The sequence below is a fragment of the Orcinus orca genome, chromosome 16, assembly GCF_937001465.1.
Source record: "Orcinus orca chromosome 16, mOrcOrc1.1, whole genome shotgun sequence".
Lineage (NCBI taxonomy): Eukaryota > Metazoa > Chordata > Mammalia > Artiodactyla > Delphinidae > Orcinus > Orcinus orca.
Window position 1 is genome coordinate 64,465,814 of NC_064574.1, and position 18,051 is coordinate 64,483,864.

At 46.8% G+C, this 18,051-nt stretch overlaps 1 protein-coding gene across 1 annotated transcript in view; it reads right to left on the minus strand.

The window, feature by feature from the left end:
* Positions 1-13,548: 13,548 nt before the first annotated feature.
* Positions 13,549-18,051, minus strand: part of CLEC19A (C-type lectin domain containing 19A) — a 29,412-nt gene continuing 24,909 nt past the window's right edge. The window contains exons 4-5 of the mRNA XM_004285729.4: positions 15,859-15,991; positions 13,549-13,873 (exon numbers count right to left, since the gene is read on the minus strand). Coding sequence (XP_004285777.1) covers positions 13,794-13,873; positions 15,859-15,991 — 213 coding nt within the window. The 3' untranslated portion in view covers positions 13,549-13,793. The remainder of the gene's footprint in view (positions 13,874-15,858; positions 15,992-18,051) is intronic.

The window sequence follows — 18,051 nt, forward strand, 5'->3', positions numbered from 1 at the left end:
GGAAGAGGGCTTGGCAGATTAAAGAAATGAAGGAAAGCCTCCCTCCTCCCTATTCTATTGTTTCTGCCTTCCAAGACTATTCTTATTTGTGATGACATGGGCAGAAACTTCAAGGGGATTATTGGACGAGTTAATCTCTAAAAAAGTCAAGCTGAGCATAGGCATTTGGGACCAGATGATTAAAAAAAAAAGAAAAAAGAAATCTAATTTAGAGGTTAAAGAAGATGGGATTGGGGGCTCAGGTATAAAATAAAAGCATAAAAATTATAAACAAAGAAGTAAAACTGTCTCTATTTGCAGATGACATGATTATTTACATAGAAAAGCCTAAAGAATCTACAAAACAACTGCTAGAACTAATAAGTGAGTTTAACAAGGTTGCAGAATCCAAGGTCAATATACAAAATAACATAACAAGATGCCTCACGAGGGGAGGGGTCCCAGTGGCTCAATAGTATCATCAAAGACGTAAGTTCAGGTAGACCTCTGAGCCCCCAATTCATAAAAACATACTTGTGAATGGAAGAATTTTTTTTTTTTTTATCATTCAGGAATATATAAATAGCTGAAGGGTTTTTCTGGTCGAGATGAAACTCAGAAAGGGTCTGTATGCCACCCCCAGGAAATAGACACCAGTGCCCACAGAAGATAAAATCTCATAAATGACCAGCTTGGGGCCACCCAGTGGCTTCATTTCTGGAAATTGTGGGGGATATTATGGTAGATACTGTTGGTTCCTTACCTGGTAACTATTTTTACTTTTTTATTCATCAGTCGAATTCTGGTTTTGTCGGATATCTTGTGGCCATGAGCTTTAAGGAATACAGTGCCTCTCCCCAGCCCCACTGAATAGGGAGGGTGAATACTGAATATTTCGAGAAAATCATGGTAATTCTGCTACCTTTGCCAGCAACTGGTTCGTAAATGGGCATGTGATATCGTTCTGGCTAATGAAGGAAAGCCTGGAGGGTGGGGCTCTGTGAAAATTTTCTCATCTCATAAATGTACACATTTGGATATTGTTTTGTGGGGATGTGATGTTTGGAGCTGTGTCAGCTACCTCGCAACCATGAAGATCAATGCTATATTTGGCAATGTGGAAAGCTAGAAGGAACTTAGGTCTTTGATGGTACTATTGAGCCACTGGGACCCCTCCCCTCGTGAGGCATCTCGTTATGTTATTTTGTATATTGACCTTGGATTCTGCTACCTTGTTAAACTCACTTATTAGTTCTAGCAGTTGTTTTGTAGATTCTTTAGGCTTTTCTATGTAAATAATCATGTCATCTGCAAATAGAGACAGTTTTACTTCTTTGTTTATAATTTTTATGCTTTTATTTCTTTTTCTTGTGTTGGTGCAATGGCTAGAACTGCCAGTACAGTGTTGAATAGAAGTAGTGAGAATAAGCATTCTTGCCTTATTTATGATTTCGCATTGTTTATATTTATTTATTTGGTTGTGTCGGGTCTCAGTTGCGGCAGGCAGCCTCCTTAGTTGTGGCATGCAAACTCTTAGTTGTGGCATGCATGTGGGTTCTAGTTCCCTGACCAGGGATCGAACCCAGGCCCCCTGCATTGGGGCATGGAGTCTTAACCATTGCACCACCAGGGAAGTCCCATGATTTCATATTGTTATATGAGATTATATGTTTATCGTTGTTTTAAGTCAGTTGAAATGGGTTTTCTGCAAGCTTTAATGCTTCCAGATGAAAGCACTGTAGCTGACACTATGATTAAAGAAAAGATTGATCCAAGAAGACTTGGTTATATACAGGTTAGAGTTATCAGTGATACAGTTAAAATATTAACATCCCAAGTTACTTCTAGTTGCAGATATGTTGGGTTTCATGTGAGAATTACAGCTTCTTTGCTCCTGGGAGGCCCCTGATGTTCCCAGAGATACTGAGAGCTAGAGATTGAAGGGAGGTGGCCTGATGAGGCCTAAGATTTATATCTCCCGGAGAACCAGGAGCCTGGCTACATCCCCTACAGAATCAAGAAAGTATTTTTACTGCCATGTATTACTCAGGCTCCCCAGTCTCTCAGGAAAAAGGCTGGAATTTGTTGAGCTCACTGATGCCAATTATCCAAAGAGGATGCAGTCCAGAAGCAAGAAAAGGATCAATAGGACTCAGCTGGGATTTGCCTTCTCCAAGTGGAAGGAATAAAACCTGTGATTAGCTCTGAAAATAAAAACTAAACAACATCACAGGCAATCACAGACACAGTTCTTTGCTATCTACAAGATTTTTAAAAAAATTTAAACAGTGCTAGGATTTTCCTGTGTGGACCTCAGAGTCCAGCTTTCACACTGAAACCCACCATCACATTCAAAGCACCTGCTACCCATATGTGCTCCAGTGGGGCTTTGGGAATGTCAGGTGGTGCTGCTGGGCATGTTTGATTCCTACCTGCTACCACATGAATGCTCCAGGCTCGTGGACCACTAGTGTTTCTCTGAGAAGAAACCTTGCCAAACTGTAATGATGCCAAGTAAGATGAACAGAGGGCATTTTGCCTGTAATGGCCAACTTTCAGACACCTGAGGTTTGGGGTCCTCAGTTCCAAAAGCCATGGGGCAGCTCTTAACCAGGAGAGAAGGTCCATGAGATAAGTTGCATTCTTCCAAAGTTGTTTCAGATAACTGGGTTGTTTTTTTTTTTTTTTTTTTTGCGGTACGCGGGCCTCTCACTGTTGTGGCCTCTCCCGTCGCGGAGCACAGGCTCCGGACGCACAGGCTCAGCGGCCATGGCTCACGGGCCCAGCCGCTCCGCGGCATGTGGGATCTTCCCGGACCAGGGCACAGAACCCGCGTCCCCTGCATCGGCAGGCGGACTCTCAACCACTGCGCCACCAGGGAAGCCCCTGGGTAACTGGGTTTTAAATAAACTGGGTTTCAGCTGGTGCCTGTCATATCCTTTCCAGCCTGATGTTCTGGCAGAGGCGTGTTTAACTTCATAAATTTATGGTATATTGTGAACCACAGAGAATCATTAAGAAAACGGATTCTAAAGGGCTATTCCCATGGCCGTGAAACACGCTTGCAATGATGCTTGGAGGGGGCTGTGAACAGTTACGCCTTTTGCGGCTGGCCCTGGATCCGAACAGAGCCGAGCTCTCCTGGGCTGCGTTTACTTACGATCCCACTGTCAGTCAGTAAGGCACATTCACCAGACCGCAGGCTGGGAAAACTTCTCTCATAGCAGAGGGAACAGTTCCACTTGTTCAAATATCACTGTATGGCCAGCAATATCCTTTGAATAAAATAATACTATAACCCAAAGATCACTCAACATCTGTCCGAAATAGTCCAGACTTTGTGACGTTGCTAGGATGAACAAATGAATGGGTAGAATACTTTTAAAAATTGTGGTAAAATACATATAACATAAAATTTACCATTTTATACTAAATACCACTGAATTGTACACAATATCCACTCTATTACTGATTCCTTTGCTGTAATAAGACTTTGGTTAAAATGAGTCCATTTGGCAGAATCTTAATATCCATCTGAAGGTCAAGGTTGAAACGGACATGTAGTGTTTCTGCTATCATGATTTTCTTTTTGCTATCATGATTTTAAGTAACGTTATGAGTATTTAGTTTGCAGTGGTGTCCTAAACTTTTATATATTTTAACTAATTAAAGTGTGGGCAGGACTTCCCTGGTGGTCCAGTGGTAAAGAATCCTCCTTACAATGCAGGGGACATGGGTTCGATCCCTGGTCAGGGAACTAAGATCCCACATGACACGGGGCAATTAAGCCCGCACGGCACAAGTACTGAGCTTGCGTGCCTCAACGAGAGAGCCTGCATGCCGCAACTAGAGAGAAGCCCGAGCGCCACAATGAAGAGTCCGCGCGCCACAACGAAAAGACCCCTCATGCCTCAACGAAGACCCGACACAGCCAAAAACGATAAATTAAATAATAATAAATCTTAAAAAAAATAAAGTGTGGGTATTAATAGTATCCCCACTTTACAGATGACTGTATAGAGGACTATATAGCTTTGAACCCAGATGGGCTCTAAAGTCTGTGTACTTAACCAATAGGATTACTGCAACAATTACTGCTGTGTCACTTCTGCCACTGTCATTGATTGAGGGCTGACCATATGCCTTTATCCACATGAGGGAACATATATATACACCTCTCTAGGCCAGTTCTGAACAGTCAGCAAGGTAGGCATCATCGATGCCTTTTTTTCAGGCAAGGAAACTGAAGTTCAGGGAGTTAAGTGCTCAAGGCCATAGGCAGCAGCAAAGCTGGAACTTGAACTTGGCTGCTCTGCTCTGGCTCCTCAGCCCACACTGCCTCTGTTGATGGAATTAACTAATGGAAAGTAGCACCCTGAGCCCTGCAGGAGAAGCAGGAAGATGCAGGTCAGGAAGATGGCTAGGCCTGCTTTGAAACCCAGCATCACTACTCACTTGGGGACCAATTCAAAACCAATTCCAGAGAGAGAAAGATGTTGACCGACTTACTGTTTTTTGTTTTGTTTTGTTTTTTGGATTTATTCATTTATTTTTCTTAGGAAAAAAGTGATCTTTAATACAGAGATTTCTTTTTTGGGAAACCTTTCCATTTTAATCATTTAATCCTAGAGAGCTTGCCCCTGAAAGCTGTGTCCAATTTGTGATGCAGAGAGAATGAAAGCAAGCGGGGAAGAAAAGAGCTGCCAGGAATGGATTTGTTCTTCAGGCCATTGCTCGGTTCCTCTTGACTCACCAAAGAGAAACATTTTAGCTGTCATCTCTATTTAGGAAACTGTGCTGTGCTTCTGAAACTCCTTAACCCTAGTCACAGTCTGAAATAGGAAGTCTCTTAAAGACTTTGGGAAATACCAGGATGGCGTTTTTCCCCCGACTTACTGTTTTTCCTTCTATGGGTGCTATCATCAGGGTTGGACCAAGATGTGTGGACACCTGGTCAGGCTAATGATTTGGTGTCCTATTGAGTCAGGTGGTCAGGATTAAAACTCTGGCTCCATCACCTACCAGGTTTGTGGCTTTGAGCAAGTGACTGGAACACCGTGCCTCACTTTCCCCATGTGTAAAAAGGCAATAATAAATGATGCCTACCTTGTAGAGTTGTAATGAAGATTAAATCATCTCTCCATGTAGTAGGAGTCCTGTAAGTCACTGTAAAAAATAATGACAATTTTCTCTATCTGGTTAGATTTCTAGGGATGTTTTAGCGCCATCCCTGTGGTTTGGCACCAAATGTCCCGTCCCTTAATCCAGTTCAGGCTGCAGCCTGGATCCTTTCCAAGCCCAGCCACTTTGCTAATCAGGATCTTATCACATCTCAGACTGGGCTCTCCCAGACCAGGCAGGGAGCCCCTGGGTCCTGCCAGCCTGCCGCCACCGTCTGTGTGGCTCTTAGCTGGGGAGACAGAAACCAAATCCTTCCCAAAGATGCTGGGAAATTAGTTTAGCATCGTCTGCCAGTGTGCAGTGACTCAGAGACTGCCTGCCCAGCGGGGCTCCCAAGCTCTGGGGTTGGAACAAGATTGATGTTGTCGTGAATGCAAAGCAGGGCGAGAGAACTGTGGGGTTGGGAGGCAGGGAGAGGGAGGGAGAGGCAGGGACTTCTGTTTGTCTCTTGCTCCCCTTCCACGTGAGCTGAGGTTTCAGGCAGCAGGACGGCCTCAGCTGCTCACCGTGATGGAGAGGCGGTAGGGAGTAGGGGAAAGCCAGCAGCTGGTTGGACTAATGTGAGGTGGGCATCCTGACCTGGTCACTTACTGTGTGACCTTGGGCAAGTAGCTTAACTTCTCTGAGCCCCCATTTCCTTGTCGGTCAAACGGATATCATAGCGACTGGGGTTGTTGTGAGGATGAGTGAGATGATGGATGTAACGTGCTTAGCTTAGCACAGCACCTGGAACACAGTAAGTGCTCAGTAATTGTGAGCAATTAATAAGATCAGACTTATGAGCTCCCTAACCCTTCCTTTTGTTAAACATCCTCATCCCTTCAAGCCCTTCCAAACAACTTCCTGAAAGCATTCACCAAAAGGTGGGGGAAGGAAAGGATTGAGGGGAGGTGTTGTGAGTGTGTGTGTGTGTATGCGTGTGTGTGCAAGTGTAAGAAAGAGAGACAGAGGGGGGAGACACACACACAAAGAAAAAAGGAGAGGGACAGACAGACATGCACACACAGAGACGTGCACATGAGCATAGAGAGGTACAAACACAGAGACAGAGAGAGAAATAGGAGAGGCAGACAGCAGGGTCTGAACCCTGGCTCTGCCGCTCACTAACTGTGTGACCAGTCTCTTAACCTCTTGGTGCCTGGCCTTGCTCACGTGTGCAATGGGGAAAGCAATAGTTCCTCCTTCATGGGATTGATGTGTAGGTTAAATGAATACAATAAAGCAGTTGGTAGAGAGACTGGTAAATGCTCAATAAATTTGGCAGGTGGAATTCTAAGATGGCTCCCAAGACTGGCGCCCCCTGGTGTACACTCCCGGTACAGTCCCCTCCCCCTTGAGTGTGGGTGGGTCCTGTGAATACTTGGGACCTCATGGATTAAGTTACATTATATGGCAAAGGTGAAAGGATTTCGCAAATATAATTGGGGTCCCTAAATCTGTTGACTTTCAGTTAATCAAAAGGGAGATTATCCTGAGTGGGTCTGAATTAACCACAGGAACCCTTAGAATCTGGTTCTAGAGGTCAGAGTCAGAGGAAGGCAAGAAATTCAAGCCTCGCTGATGTTCTCCAGATGACCTTGAAGAAGCCATCTGCCATGTGTGGAGAGTGCCATGTGGCAGAGAGCAGTGGGCAGCCTCCAGGAGCTGAGGGCCTCACACCTACAGCTACAAGGAGCTCTGTCAACAACCAGTAAAGGTGGGAAGAGGACCCGAGCCTCAAATGAGACCACAGCCCAGCTGACATCTTGATTTCAGCCAGATGAGACCCAGAGCCACATGTGGACTTTTGAACCACAGAAGCTGTGAGATAACAAATTTGTTTTGGCTTAAGCCCCTACGTTCGTGGTAATTTGTCGTGCAGCATAGAAAATTGTTACTCGGTTTTTTCAAATTGTGCTTAAAAATACTGTAATAAATATGTAATAATAATATAAAATTTAAATTGTAACAAAGATAGCATGAAAGTCATTATCTATGAACTAAAACAAAAACCAAAACAAGAACCATTTATTATCTCACGTTTCTGCAGGTTAGAGAAGTCAGGCAGGCTTGGCTGGATTTACTGCTTAGAGCCTCACAAAGTTGAAATCAAGATGCTGGCCGGGCTGAGGTTTTTTCTGGAGGCCCTGGTGAAGCTCATTCAGGTGGGTTGGGTAATTCACTTCCCTGTAGCTATAGGACTGATCCCAGCCTCCTGCTGGCCATCAGCCGGGGCCACTCTCACCTCTGAGCGTCCCCTCCTTCTCCAAAACCAGTAACGGTGCATCAAATATTTCTTACACTGGGAGTCTCTCTGAGTTCTTCTTCCGCTATGAGCCAGAGAAAACTCTGCTTTTAAAGCGCTAATGTGATTAGATTAGCCCCACCTGGATAATCTCCCTTTTTAGGAACCCAGAGTCAACTTATTAGAAACCTTAATTACATCTGCAAAATCAATTTTCCTATATAACATAACATAATCATCAATGTGCTATCTTAGCAAATTCACAGATTCCACCCACATTCAAGGGGAGGAGAATGTGGGGGTCATTCTCAGAATTGAGACTGTGCCTGTCCTTTTCAAGTCTTGTCTCTCCCATTTTTCATTCCTTCCCGTGAGATATTCTGTATACTTTCCATAAATTTTTGCTTCTTTGTTTAAGGTAGCGATTGTTGGCCCCAAACTCTAACTCCAAGCCCTAATCCATCTCCATTTGCCAAGATTTCCATGTGTATGCGTTGTAAGTCTGAGGTGAGGCCTGGAGTCTTATGACCTCAGAACCTTCTAGGTCAGTTCAGCTGGCCTTAGATGTGGTGGCTGAGAGGATCACTGAGGGAAGTCTGCTTGTGGATGGGCTAAGGGCTGTCTCACTCAGAGGGAGGAGGCCCCTGGGAGGGGTGCAGCAGTGGGGGCAGCATCTGGCCACCCATCTAGGAGACTAGACATGGTGTGTGAGCCCCTCAGACCCAATCCAGGGCAATTTGGGAATGGCTTGGTTAAGAAACAGGAATTTGGGCTTCCCTGGGGGCGCAGGGGTTGAGAGTCCGCCTGCCGATGCAGGGGACACGGGTTTGTGCCCCGGTCCGGGAGGATCCCACATGCCGCAGAGCGGCTGGGCCCGTGAGCCATGGCCGCTGAGCCTGCACGTCCGGAGCCTGTGCTCCGCAGCGGGAGAGGCCACAACAGTGAGAGGCCCGCGTACCACAAAAAAAAAAAAAAAAGAAACGGGAATTTACTTCCCCAAGGTCAGACCCCAGGGTGGCTTCTACACAAACGGAGAGGCCATGAGAATCCAGTGAAACGAACTGGGACTGAATCCCGTTCAAATCGGCACAGCCTCAGGCTCTGCTTCCCCAACCAGCAGGTCTCTGCTGAGCGCCAACTCCTTCCTCAGGTGCTTTACATGCAAGAGTATAATCTTGAAGCTCCAGGGCGGGCTTTTATAGAAAGACACTTACACCCATTTTTCAGATGGGGATCCTGAGGCACAAAGCATTAAACTAGCTGCCTGTGTGAATTCCACCCCACGGTTGGCACTGGAAGTCTGAGCAGGCTTCTCTCGAGATTTAGAGGGAGCAATAACTTTTTGGGGGGTTACACTAGAGCAGGAGTCAGCCAACTTTCTCTGTCAAAATCCAGATGAGATGCTATTTTAGGCTTTGTGGGGCGGGTGGTCCCTGCCACAATTACTCAACTCTGATGTAGTTGAGTAGTGGGAACACAACATGTAAACCAATGGGCATGGCCATGTGCCAATACAACTTTATTTACAAAAGCAGGTGCTAGGCCAGACTTGGCCTGTGGCTCATAGCTTGCTCCCTGCACTGGATGGTAATCATGAGACAGGGGGCGGAGTTAGTGACATTTTCAAACCTTTTCAGGACTTCCCTGGTGGTGCAGTGGTTAAGAATCCGCCTGCCAATGCAGGGGACACGGGTTCAAGCCCTAGTCCGGGAAGGTCTCACATGCCGCGGAGCAACTAAGCCTGTGCGCCACAACTACTGAGCCCACGTGCCACAACTGCTGAAGCCCACACGCCTAGAGCCTGTGCTCCGCAACAAGAGAAGCCACCGCAATGAGAAGCCCGTGCATCACAACGAAGAGTAGCCCCCGCTCGCCGCAACTAGAGAAAGCCCGCGCGCAGCAACGAAGACCCAACGCAACCAAAAAATAATTTTTTTTTTTTTTTTGCGGTACGCGGGCCTCTCACTGTTGTGGCCTCTCCAGCTGCGGAGCACAGCCTCCGGACGCGCAGGCTCAGCGGCCATGGCTCACGGGCCCAGCCGCTCTGCGGCATGTGGGATCCTCCCGGACCGGGGCACGAACCCATGTCCCCTGCAGCGGCAGGCGGACTCTCAACCACTGCGCCACCAGGGAAGCCCGCAAGGACTCTTGATGGGGCAAGATGCGGTCCTGCCCTTCTCTAAGAAGACTCTCCCGAGGCTGCAGTTACTCTTCCATGTTTTCAACCCTCCCCCCGAGTTTGAAATTTAAAGTTGGCTCCTCCTTGCCTTCTTGTAACAGAGATATTTTGTTTTGTTTTCAACATGACTTTCAACATTAGCTCTCTTTTGATAAAATAGCACCTCCAATTCCTTTCGGGAAGCCAGCTCTCCCCAGCTCTCAGCCTCGATTGCACAGAGCCTGATTGGCTAAAGCAATCAGGCTTGTCTTCTGGCCACAGTGATTGGTTAAAAGTTGGCCAAGTAACCTGGTACAGCCAGTGAGGCAAGAGGAGGTGACTGCAAGGGCTTCTGGGAAAGAAAGGCCCCTCATTCTCTTGAAGGGTGTAAGATTTAGAATTACCCTGGCCATGTTTGCTTCCCTAAGGGGAGAGACTGGAGCCTCAGGATCAAGCCAACAGCATGGAGGCAGAGCATGGACACAAATGCCTTTGGCGATATCACTTACATTCCTGGATCAAGCTGAGCCTGAAGGTAGATACCTCTGGACTTTTCAAGTCTATGAGTAAATAAAAGCCCTTTTGTGTTTAAGGCAGTTGGGGTTGGGTTTTCTGTCACCAGCAATTAAATCAGTCTCAGTGATGCATTTGCCGACAGAATGCCCCTGAGGGTTGCCAAGGGAGTGGAAGGAGTGTCCACCTGCTCACTGGAGGTTCAATTTGAAGGTGGGACCAATGTGTTGGCAAAAGTGCAGGTGAAGAGGGGCTCTCCTACACTGCAGGTGGAGTGTAAATTAGGGCAGACTTTTGGGAGGGCCATCTGAATATACTGTATGTATTAATCTGGGTCCTTAGAGAAGCAGGTGCCAAGATAAATTAAGTATATGCAAAGATTTTATTAGAGGAAATGCCTGTGTGAAAGAAAACAGGAAGGGAGCCAGGGAAGGCTGGTAAAGTCGTCAGACTTGGATGCAAGTCTGACTCCCAGTGAAGCAGAGAACGTGGAGGCGTCCTAGACTGTCCTGCAGTCTAAGGCGAGTTCTCTCTCTCTCTCTCTCTCTCTCTCCCCTCCCTCAAATTATTCTCAGGCCTGGTTGCCTGGCTTCCCAGCCCACAGCATCTCAGCAGCAACAACCTAGAAAAGATGGGGGATTCTGTGGGCTGTTAGAGACTGGCACAGTGACACCCAGATATGACAAGAGGAGACAAAAATACCTGAAGTTGATGCAGCCCACATGACCCTGAGTCATCTAGAAAAGACTAATCCCCTTGAGTATCTTCTATTTAAGGAAGCAGGAGAATGTATAACATGGTTTAGAAAGATTTCTAGCCAAAGTGGAAAAAGTAGAGATAGTTGTGATGCTTGAGGAGTGAATTTTAGTTTTCTGGACACGTCACCTATGCAGAGCTCTTCATTTCCCAAAGCTGCCTGATAAATCAGTTAGAGCTGGAAGGGACTGTGTCTCCATTTTACAAAGGAGAAAACTGAAACTCAAGAGAGGTTAAACCACTTCCGTGAGATCACATGGTAAGTGGCAATGGTGAGATTTGAACCAATGTCTTTTTTTTTTTTTAAGATTTATTTATTATCTATTTAATTTATTTTTGGCTGTGTCGGATCTTAGTTGTGCACCCAGGATCTTCATTGAGGCATGTGGGATCTTTCGTTGTGGCGCGTGGGCTGCTCTCTAGTTGTGGCCTGCGGGTTTTTCTCTTCTCTAGTTGTGGTGCGCAGGCTCTAGAGCGTGTGGGCTCTGTAGTTTGCAGCACGCAGGCTTTCTAGTTGAGGCGTGCGAGCTCAGTAGTTGTGGCAAATAAGCCACCAGGGAAGTCTGAACCCCATGTCTTTCTGATTCCAGATGTGGTAACACTGAGATGTACCACCCAGATCCCCACCTTCAAGGAAGGGGGGCAGAGTGGCTTCCAGCTGTCAGCTCCTACAGGGTCAGCCTCAGCTGCAGAGAGCTGCCTTAATCAAAGTCAACTCCTTGGGACTTCCCTGGTGGCGCAGTGGTTAAGAATCTGCCTGCCAATGCAGGGGATACGGGTTCGAGCGCCGGTCTGGGAAGATTCCCACATGCTGCAAAGCAACTAAGCCCGCGAGCCACAACTACTGAGCCTGTGCTCTAGAGCCCACGAGCCACAACTACTGAGCCTGTGCTCTAGAGCCTGTGAGCCACAACTACTGAGCCTGCGCTCTAGAGCCCGCGAGCCATAACTACTGAGCCTGCATGCTGCAACTACTGAAGCCAGCTCAACTACTGAGCCCACAAGCCGCAACTACTGAAGCCCGCGCACTCTAGGGCCCGAGTGCCACAACTACCGAGCCTGCGTGCCTAGAGCCCGTGCTCTGCAACAAGAGAAGCAGCTGCAATGAGAAGCCCATGCACGGCAACAAATAGACCCTGCTCACCACAACTAGAGAAAGTCCATGCAGCAATGAAGACCCAACACAGCCAAAAAAAAAAAAAAAAAAAAAAAGAAAAAAGAAAGAAAAGTCAACTCCTTTCTAGGGGAGCCCACATCAGTGACTGAGTGGAGTATGCAGCTAAAGGCCTGGCCATTTCAGTCCTATGTGGTCCACTCTGATCGCCTCTATTTGCCCCAGATCTCCCTGCCAGGTGGAGCGATAATTTGTCAGGCTGCATCTCAATTCCGCTTCTTCCTCTGCCTTCCCTTCACAGGTACTTATCCCTAATAAACATCTTTTACAAACCCTGTCTCAGCAACTGCTTCCAGAGAACCCAGTCGGGAGCAGTCGAGGAAGCAAGCGACAAGATGGGGCTTAGAAGCTGGATCGCTTACCTTCCAACTGGCGATCAGTGGTGGCATGTGGAACAGACAGCCCCTGGCACGAGGTGGTCTTCAACTGTTCAAACTTCCATGGAGTGAACTGGGAGGGTTTACGGGAAGGGGATGCACTAGGAGGAGTGAGGTAGCAGGCAGTTGATGAGCAGAGAAGAGCACCTATAAGCATAACTAGACTGTGGCTATTGCTAAGAATTTGATGTTCTACAGAAAGACAATAAACAGCTGAGGGGCTTCCCTGGTGGCGCAGTGGTTAAGAATCCGCCTGCTAATGCAGGGGACATGGGTTCAATCCCTGGTCCAGGAAGATCCCACGTGCCGTGGAGCAACTAAAGTCCGTGCGCCACAGCTACTGAGCCCGCGAGCCACAACTACTGAAGCCTGTGCGCCTAGAGCCCGTGCTCCACAACGAGAAGCCACTGCATTGAGAAGCCCGCACACCGCAACGAAGGGTAGCCCCCGCTCACCGCAGCTAGAGAAAGCCAGTGGGCAGCAACGAAGACCCAACACAGCCCCCCCCCAAAATATATATATATGATAATAATAATAAAATAAACAGCCAAGGACAAGTAACAGGTTCTTGCTCCAAGAGTGAAAGCCAAAGAGTCTCTTTGGTTGCAGACAAAGAAGTTCTCATCTCTTGTGGCAGGAGGGCAGATCAAGCCTGGGACTCAGAGTGTCCGAACTTCAAAGGGAGTTGAGCTCTCAACCAAGGCAGCGTGTTATGCTACCGCCAAGGCCCTGGTTGGGATCCTGACGATGGGATGGGGTCATCTGGGTGGTGCCCCCAAACATGTTTCCACTTTGGGGGCCATTGTGAGTAATGCTACTATGACCATTCATATCTGAATACCTGTTTTCAGTTCTCTTGGGTGTATACCCAGAATTGGAATTGCTGGGACCATATGGTATTTCTGTGTTTCACTTTTTGAGCAAGTACCAAACTGGTTTCCAGAATGGCTTTACCATTTGACATTCCCACCGGCAATGTACGAGTTTGGTGGTATTTTCCTTTTCCTTGGGGAACCACCTTCCTCCTTGGGCCCATGTGGTTCGGGTGATGTTGACCCCACCCCTCCTGCCCAGCCATGTGCATCTAAGCAGGGTCTAGCCGACCAGCACATGCCAAAGAGATTGTTTCAAGAATGGGCATGTGCCCTGAGCCAGGCCAGTGAGATTCAACTCAATCTAGAACAAGCCCTGGACCGTTATTACTTGGACCAATAAATGCACCATCCTTTATTTATAAAGCCAGCTGAGTTGGTTTTCCCGTCACTCGTCACCAAGTGATCACTCTGTATCTTAAGATTTGCTTGTATAAAATCTCTGTCTGGGAGATTTGTCTCCTCTGTGCGTTTTACATTTATTGAGTGTCGACTTTACATTAGGTACATCTACAAGTCGATGCTGGTGTTGGGCTTGCTCCGAGAGGGCGAGACTGGATCAGTGAATGGTCAGAGCTGCGATCTTGCAGACAAAGGGGAACTTTCGGCTGCAGGTGTTATCATTCCATGACCTCAGAGCTGTGACGGGAAAAAGCAGAGACTCTGCGTGAAGGTCCATCCATCACAGTAAAAGTCACCCCGCCATCCCACCAGAGTAAAAGTCCTCTCCCGTAGGCCTGGTGTCTCCACTGGCATTCCTTTCTCGCAGATGCTTAATGAGGCTGCTGTCCAGTCTTACTCTCTCATAAGGCTAGTGTTGACTTGTCACTGTGGAGGAACAGGGCAAGCGTCACCCAGAGGCTTGGCCCAGCTCTGGCTCCCAGGATAGCAAGTCGCTGTGCCATGCCTCCCTCCCGTAATCAGAAAAAGAAAAAGGAGCGAAGTAGGAATGGCAGCAGTTCAGCACTTGCATCTGGAGTAGATATAGGTTTGAAACCCAGCTCCATATCTGCTTGCTGGACAAACTTGAATAAATCACTTAACTTCTCTGAGTCTTGATTTCTTCATCTGCAAAATGGAAATATTAATAGTTTTTACTTCTTAAGGTTGGTGTGAGCAGTGACGTTGTTGTTCACGATGATGGTGGTGATTGCTGATACCACATGCAAACCATTGCAGTCACTTTATGTCTCTTATCTTCTTTTTCCTTCACATCAACCCTGTGAGTTGTGTCATTAGCCCCATTTTGCAGATGAAGAATCTGAGGCACCAAGAGGTTAAGGCACTTACTTTGGGCTACACAGTTCATAAGTGGTTGAGCTGGGGTTCAGACAAGGACATTCAGCTCCAGAGTCCATGCTTTTACCACTGTGCTGTATCAACTATATCTCCTTCAATGCTCAGAACAGCCCTGTGGGTAGCAACGATTATTAAACCCATTTTACAGAAGAGAAAAGGGAATCTCAGAGAGAATAAGTAATTGCCTGCAAGGGCACAGAACTAGAAAGCAACAGGGCCAGTACTTGTACCCATCTGGGTACTCTTTTCACTACTACACCTGGGTGCTCCTCCAGGCATCCCTTCGTTCTAATGTCCAGGAGCACGAGCCACCTCTGGTGCATTGGTGAGATGACATAAAAGCACCATCCTTTGGTCTCTACACAAGTTTCTTTTTTTCATGCTTCTATCTCTAATGTCTTTTCATCCAAATCACAGTTTGCATGTCAACAACGCACCATTAAACATTGTTTAAACTGGGCATATATCCTGAGAAAACCATAATTCAAAAAGAGTCATGTACCAAAATGTTCATTGCAGCTCTATTTACAATAGCCCGGAGATGGAAACAACCTAAGTGTCCATCATCGGATGAATGGATAAAGAAGATGTGGCACATATATACAATGGAATATTACTCAGCCATAAAAAGAAACAAAATTGAGCTATTTGTAATGAGGTGGATAGACCTAGAGTCTGTCATACAGAGTGAAGTAAGTCAGAAAGAGAAAGACAAATACCGTATGCTAACACATATACATGGAATTTAAGAAAAAAAAATGTCATGAAGAACCTAGGGGTAAGACAGGAATAAAGACACAGACCTACTAGAGAATGGACTTGAGGATATGGGGAGGGGGAGGGTAAGCTGTGACAAAGCAAGAGAGAGGCATGGACATATATACACTACCAAGCGTAAGGTAGATAGCTAGTGGGAAGCAGCCGCATAGCACAGGGAGATCAGCTCGGTGCTTCGTGACCGCCTGGAGGGGTGGGATAGGGAGGGTGGGAGGGAGGGAGACGCAGGCGGGAAGAGATATGGGAACATATGTATATGTATAACTGATTCACTTTGTTATAAAGCAGAAACTAACACACCACTGTAAAGCAATTATACTCTAATAAAGATGTAAAAAAAAAAAGCTAAAAAAGAAAGAGAGAAAAACAAGAAAAAAACAAACAAAAAATGCATCCACCATAGGGAACTGCCACGCCCCTAACACCCCACCCCCACCCCCCAGTGAACTCTGGTCACTCTCCAAGGTGTTGAATAATTCGCAGTTTCCTGGCTACCCCTGGCACCTCCCCAGCACCCCTGCAAGAGCCCTGGTCTCGAGGGCACCCACCGCTGGTGGGTCGGTACCATATTTGCACGCAATCCTCCTCTTCTGGGTCTGCGTGGATGCCATCGTCCGGCTGGCTCCCATCCCAGTAGCTATAGTCATAGGATGAGCCGTCTGTCCATTCAAACTGCCCTTCCTGGGGGGTTGCACCCAGAGGAAAGGAAGCAAGCCAAGGAGAGAAAGGTCAGGCATTTTAGCCAGCTCCAGCTTGGGGTAACATTCTAATACCTCCATATCTAACAGTGCAGAAGCCCTCACTTTTATCTGATATACTATTATTAACCACCATTACTGAAACTGAGCAGGACCCCACAGGGCCCTCCCAGGTACAAAAGCGCCTCCATGTCCCCTGCCTCTTTTCTGCAGAAAAGCTATAGTCTCCCAGACCTTCCCTGAGTCACAAAAAAAGCAGGCTCAAACAGCTAATGATTAGGACACTAGAGTCACAGAATCTTTAGCTCCTTCCTGAAAGATACAGATCACAGTGTCCTATGTACATTCCTGAGTAGTTTTGCAGATATTATGACTGCTGCCAGAGGGAAAAAGCTAACTGCCTGATGACCAGACTGTAGCCATGACATAAGCTGCTCCGTCTTGAGCAGCACTGAATCTATGGCTAGCTCAGTGCCAAGAACTGGCCTCAAGGAAGTGAGAACAAACTGACCCTGGAGTTGAAGATTATGCTTAAAACAATCAAGATGATGCTGATCCAACCACCGCATGACCAGTTTCGAGGTGACTGTCGGAGCTGGCTGTGCTGTTCTGCTCGTAGCCCCCTTGCCTGTGCACCCCTGAAACTCCCCTTTAAAACCTTTGTCTCCTAACCAGCAACCGGGAGATGGTTTGGGGGATGCGAGTCCGTCATCTCCCCAGGTTGCCGGCTTCTGGAATAAAGCATCTTTCTTGTTCTACCAACCCTGTCTCTCGAGCATTGTCTTTTGAGCAATGAGCAGCCAACCTGGAGTGTGGTTCTGGCTCCGGCTGGTAACATTACAAGCCGCCGTTTGTTGAGGGCTTATTACGTACCATGCCAGGTGTGCTTTACTCATTTTATCCTCACCATCCTGCAAAGCAGGCGTTGTCATCTCCATTTTACAGACGAGAAAACTGAGGCTCAGATTAGTCTACCCAAATTCACACAGTTAATAAAGCATTAGTGCTAGGATTCAAACCCGGGTCTATCTGACTCCAGCACTCGAGACCCTAACTACCATATTAAAAAGAAAATGTTTTTTACCAGTGGGTGCGAGTCACCCTTCATCTCTTTTCTTTCTGTCCAAATAGTGTGTATTTTTCTTGCCTGCTGTGGAACTAGTCTGTCCAATTACAAGAAAAGTCTTGCTGGGAATTTGACAGGTGTTGCAATAAATGTGCAAATTAACTATGGAAAGAACTACTTCTTTGCAATGTCCTGGAACAAAAGTCATTTCTCCATTTATTCAAGTTTTTAGAGAAGTGTCTCCCAAAGCACTGATGATTTTGGAGGCCATGTCATGTAATGGACACTGCATGCTCCTTCTGGGAGAGACTAGAGCCTGGGATTCCAGCTCCATCTACTTCCTAGCTCTGCAATCTGGACAAGTTACTTAACTTCTCTGAGCCTCAGTTTCCACAACTATAAAATAGAGCTAATATTTCCCTCAGAGAAGTATTGAGAGAAGTGAATGAATTAAAAGCATTAAGAGACTTAGCTAGTGCCTGGCATGCGGTGCCTAGGCTTGAAAACTATAAAAAGAAGTCCTGGGCTTCCCTGGTGGCGCAGTGGTTGAGAGTCCGCCTGCCGACGCAGGGGACGCGGGTTCGTGCCCTGGTCCGGGAAGACCCCACATGCCGCGGAGCGGCTGGGCCCGTGAGCCATGGCCGTTGAGCCTGCGTGTCTGGAGCCTGTGCTCCGCGGCGGGGGAGGCCACAGCAGTGAGAGGCCCGCGTACCGCAAAAAAGAAAACAAACAAACAAAAAAAAACAAGTCCTTTTACTGTATCATTTGTTATTATTATTCTTAGGTCTTGTTATACAAGTTCCTTAACTCTAAGTTAAGGAACTCATAAGCCAATTTTAAAGTTACTATTATAATGGGACATTTTGGTTTTTTCATGTTACAACTTCTATACAAGTTTTTGGCAGATGAATTCTATTGATTTTTAAAAGTATCTATACTGAGTCTGGCCACTATTGATACTTCTGCTACTTTTTTTT